The sequence below is a fragment of the Lactuca serriola genome, chromosome 6 (assembly GCF_051521515.1).
Source record: "Lactuca serriola cultivar US96UC23 chromosome 6, Lser_US96UC23_V15, whole genome shotgun sequence".
In the NCBI taxonomy this organism is placed as follows: Eukaryota; Viridiplantae; Streptophyta; class Magnoliopsida; order Asterales; family Asteraceae; genus Lactuca; species Lactuca serriola.
Genome location: NC_136413.1, coordinates 54,243,141 through 54,247,370, shown reverse-complemented (window position 1 = coordinate 54,247,370; position 4,230 = coordinate 54,243,141). Strand labels below are relative to the sequence as shown.

Genomic DNA, 4,230 nt, shown 5'->3' with positions numbered 1-4,230 from the left:
ATAATGACCATATCGAGTTTGGAACATTATCTTCTCCACTTCCTCTTTTCTGACCCTCATCTGATCGTATCCTGACCTCAAATCAATCTTGGAAAATCAAGATGCGCCTTGCAGCTGATCAAAAATATCATCAATCCTAGATAGTAGGTAACGGTTATTCACCGTCAACTTATTCAACTCCCGATAAGCTATAAACATTCGGTGAGAACCATCCTTCTTCTTCACAAAAAAAATATGCACTCCCAAAGGTGAACTACTTGGTAGGATAAACTGCTTGCCCAATAGCTCCTGGAGCTAAGCGGATAACTCTTGCATCTCTGGTGGTGCGATGCAATACGGTGCCTTAGAAATTGGAACCACACCGAGGATCAGATCGATCCTAAAATCCACCCGCCTCACGGGAGGCGCACCCAGGTAGTTTCTCTGGAAACTCCCGAACCACTGGCACATTCGAAACCGACTTCTTCTCCTCAACTCGAGTGTCAACCACATATGCGAGGTAACCTAAACATCCATGTTGAATATATTGTCTAGCCAAGAAGCCGAACAAAAGGTTGAACCAACGGTACCCTCGCCATAAATGGCTACTTATCCTCCACTTGGGGTTCGAACCACCAGAATCTGTCTCTCGGGATCGATCACGGCTCCAAACCTGCTTAGCTAATCCATCCCTACGATCATGCACACATCTCCCACAGGGATAAGAATCAGGTCAATCGGGTAGGGCATCTCGAATATCTCCAAAGTACAATCATGAAAAACGATCGAATCAGAAACCTTGTGTTTGTTGGCGATGGAAAATCGCAAATGACACTCCAACTCTCCAAGGGTCATATCGAAATCCCTGCTACAAGACTGAGATACAAAAGACCGACCCGCACCCGAGTCAAAAAGCACAAGAGCAGATAAGGAATTCATTAAGAAGGCACCTAACAGGAACATAAACATAAGCATACAAAAATTTAACTTGACAGAATAATATATGAATACATACCAGTAACGACGTCAGGCGCCGCCCTGGCCTCCTCTACAGTCAACTGAAATGCACGACCCCTGGCCTTCGGGGCCTTACCCCTCCTTTGGCGTCCATCTATTATTTGAAGGGTAGTAAGTGTCGGTGTCTGTACAGGCCTAACAGCAAGAAAAGGACAGTTGGCCTTCACATGGCCAACCTAATCACAATGGCAATAAACTCACGTGCTTGGAAGCGATGCCTGCTGCTGCTGACGACTATCCCTCACATAATGTACCTCTTTGCCATATTTGTGGCACCCCATTACCGAACGATATACCCTATCATGTACCTTCCCGTACTTGCCACAAGTATGGCCCCTCTAGCCTCCATATCGTGAATCAATAGGATTGAACTGACTTACTGCTGGCTGAGTATGAACTGGGGCCTGCCTCTTCTCCTTTGTCTGCCTCTTGATCTCAATCTCGCTCCTCTATGCAAATGACTGCAACTCGGTCAGGGTCTGATACTTCTGCTTCAACACAAAATCGCAAATCTCCATCTTGAGCATGCTCAAGTAACGTGACATCTGAACCTGCTCAGAAGAAGCATACCCCGGGTAGAAAAGGGCTCTCTCTACGAACATCTTGGTGATTTCTGTCACCGACTCTATTGTCTGATTGAGCGACAGATACTCCCAGGCTAACCACTCTCTCTACCAGTAGGACATACATGGCTTGAAACATCTTCAAGAACTACTCCCATGTCACTACGACCTTCTCCGCAGGGGAACAAGCACTGGTCACAAATTTCCACCAGTCCTTCGTTCCTAATCGTAGAAGGTTCAATACAAACTTGACAATCTGGCTCTCCGTACATGAACAAGTAAAGAAAAATCCTTCCACATCAGATATCCATCTCATAACGATGATCGGGTCCTTGACTCTGTCAAACTCTAGGGGGTTAGTGTTGCTGAAGTCCCGGTACTGAATCGATCCTCCTCCCTGAAGTATTGTAGTTGCAATGGGTGTAGCGACAAAAGCCTTGATGACAACAACATAACGCTCATCAAACATCTCGATCAAGGTGGTCTTTATAGACCCAAATACCTTCGAGATCGCCTCCCTGACTACCAAAGTCACCTAAGTAATGATCAACACACGAATCTCTTCATCACTCAAACTTGGCCTCTCCGAGCGATCAACACCTGATCCTGAACCTCTCGTAGTCACCATATTAAGATTAAACCAAAACACGAAATAAATTCACATTATATCCGAGCACATCACTAGTCAACCACTCATCCCTCGGAACTCGTGACTTCCCTGATATGCATACGGGTCTTATGCTTTTAGTTATGTGAGCCCATATTATCTTCCACACCTACCCATATTTGTCTTAAAGGTTTGCCATAAATTTCCTAAGCCACTAGGCCCAATGCCACTAGGGTACACACAATCCATATACTCACTCTCTCAAGAGTAACTAACAAATCCTCACGATTGTTAGCCTTCTAACAATCCACACCCAACTCATGAAACCTCCATTAACCATGCATTTGCCTTGTGTATGCTAATCATACATAACGTTGGATTCGATAGACAACCGAATAAGGCTTCATTATGAAATAAGGCTTAATCAAACATTCTCAGGCAATAAAATCTTAGTTATGTATAACCATGATGCATACACTAAACAACTATAGTAATAATGTCAGTTTCATATACAATATCAAGAAATCCCCTAGGGTATCAGACATCATAAATTAGGAAAATTATATCATGAAATTCGTAAAGATTCATAGCCTATTAACTAACATGCATTTCTAACATATCACCAATACACAAAAAACAAGTGTAGGTATTTTGGGGAATAACTTTTCTTTGAGCTCCGGATTATTATACACATTGCATTCTTTTTTTTTTTTTGGTTATTTAAAAATTAAAAGTTATTTATGAAAAATCTTTTGCGGATCCATAGTTTAAGTATGGAGTCACATAAGTGTTCATCTAATTCTATCAAACCAGAGCTTTGATACCAACTTGTAACATCCCAAAATCCATGACAAAAATTTCATTTTAAAAGATATTATCATAAAATCATAAGACAGGAAAATATTGTTTTTAAAACAAATCCATAGAAATCTGAGTATCAAAATAATCTCTCAACACATAAATCAGGAGGAGGATGTGTAGGATCACACCTTCGCCTTTACCCAATCATCTGAAGTACCAAAGCTTAGTGAGTTCCCCCAAAATACTTGATACAACAATACACATACAATACATGCACACCTGAGCCTACAATCTTGATGGACTACCTTACAAGATCGACGGGATGCTTGGACCTCTCTATAGAGCCTACAGTTTACTGGTCCGCTCATAAAGCCTATAATAGTTAGACCGCTCCCTTGGGCTTACAACATGATTGGACCGTCCTATAAAGGCTATGATACACTAGACTGCCTGGGTATCTTGGCCTACAACACAACCTCAACCCAACTACAACATGTCGTCATATACACATAAGCAATCAAACAAACAATAGCCATCAATACAAGTAATCATAACAGATCTACCAATCAATAGATCACTATAACTTACCAACATCCTATCCACAAGGATACATATATTGCTACAGTGTAACAAAATCTTACACCCAAGGATACATACTGTAGTACAAAAGTATACTGAGAAAACTCATCTCCTAGTCTAGTGGATAAAAACACTGATCACAAATCCAATAGACGACACTACAACCTTAAACCCTTATATTGACATAAAGACAATCTTGGTCAAAAGTTAATAGTAAAATTCAAAGTCAACAGTCAAAAACTCTCCCACATGCCCGCCACATTGTGCACGATCTTTTGTCACATCATGGTGGTCTCAAGACAAGACAGTCGCTGAGATTGCATTTTCTCATGTCGTGAAGACCAATCCTTTACGTCGTGAGAACCGTTTTGTCCTCCTTAATGCATTAAGTCCTTAATCGATAAGACCACTCATCCATACTTTCTAAGAGGCTTTCTTACTCCTAATGCAACATAAAAATCGATGCTTTATGAACATGCATGTCTCTTCCATTCTAGGTCAAAAACATGGAAGAAATGAACTCAAACTTGTTCATGAGACCAAATACACCATAGAAACATAGAACTTGAACATATAGCCCCAAAGGGACCCAGAGGATCCATAAATTTGCCAACTTTATGAAATTTAAGCATTCAAACTCTCACAATTAAGGAGAAAAGGGACAAGAACCTAGATCTAGAAACA

The 4,230-nt window shown here is 41.2% G+C and overlaps 1 protein-coding gene across 1 annotated transcript; it reads right to left on the bottom strand.

The window, feature by feature from the left end:
• Window positions 1–660: 660 nt before the first annotated feature.
• LOC145059766 (uncharacterized) lies at window positions 661–1,277 on the bottom strand. Its single transcript, XM_079007555.1, has 3 exons — window positions 1,251–1,277; window positions 995–1,172; window positions 661–929 (listed from the first exon to the last, which is right to left on the bottom strand). The coding sequence occupies exons 1-3, from the start codon at window positions 1,275–1,277 to the stop codon at window positions 661–663; spliced, it is 474 nt and encodes a 157-aa protein (XP_078863681.1).
• Between the last annotated feature and the right edge of the window lie 2,953 nt (window positions 1,278–4,230).

Excerpts from the sequence above, each read along its gene's own strand:
- LOC145059766 (XM_079007555.1), bottom strand. The coding sequence starts at position 1,277 with ATGGGGTGCCACAAATATGGCAAAGAG. Across the intron at positions 1,173-1,250 it reads GCCACAAATATGGCAAAGAG|GTTGGCCATGTGAAGGCCAA; the intron begins GTACATTATGTG and ends CATTGTGATTAG. Across the intron at positions 930-994 it reads GGCGCCTGACGTCGTTACTG|GTGCCTTCTTAATGAATTCC; the intron begins GTATGTATTCAT and ends TGTTCCTGTTAG.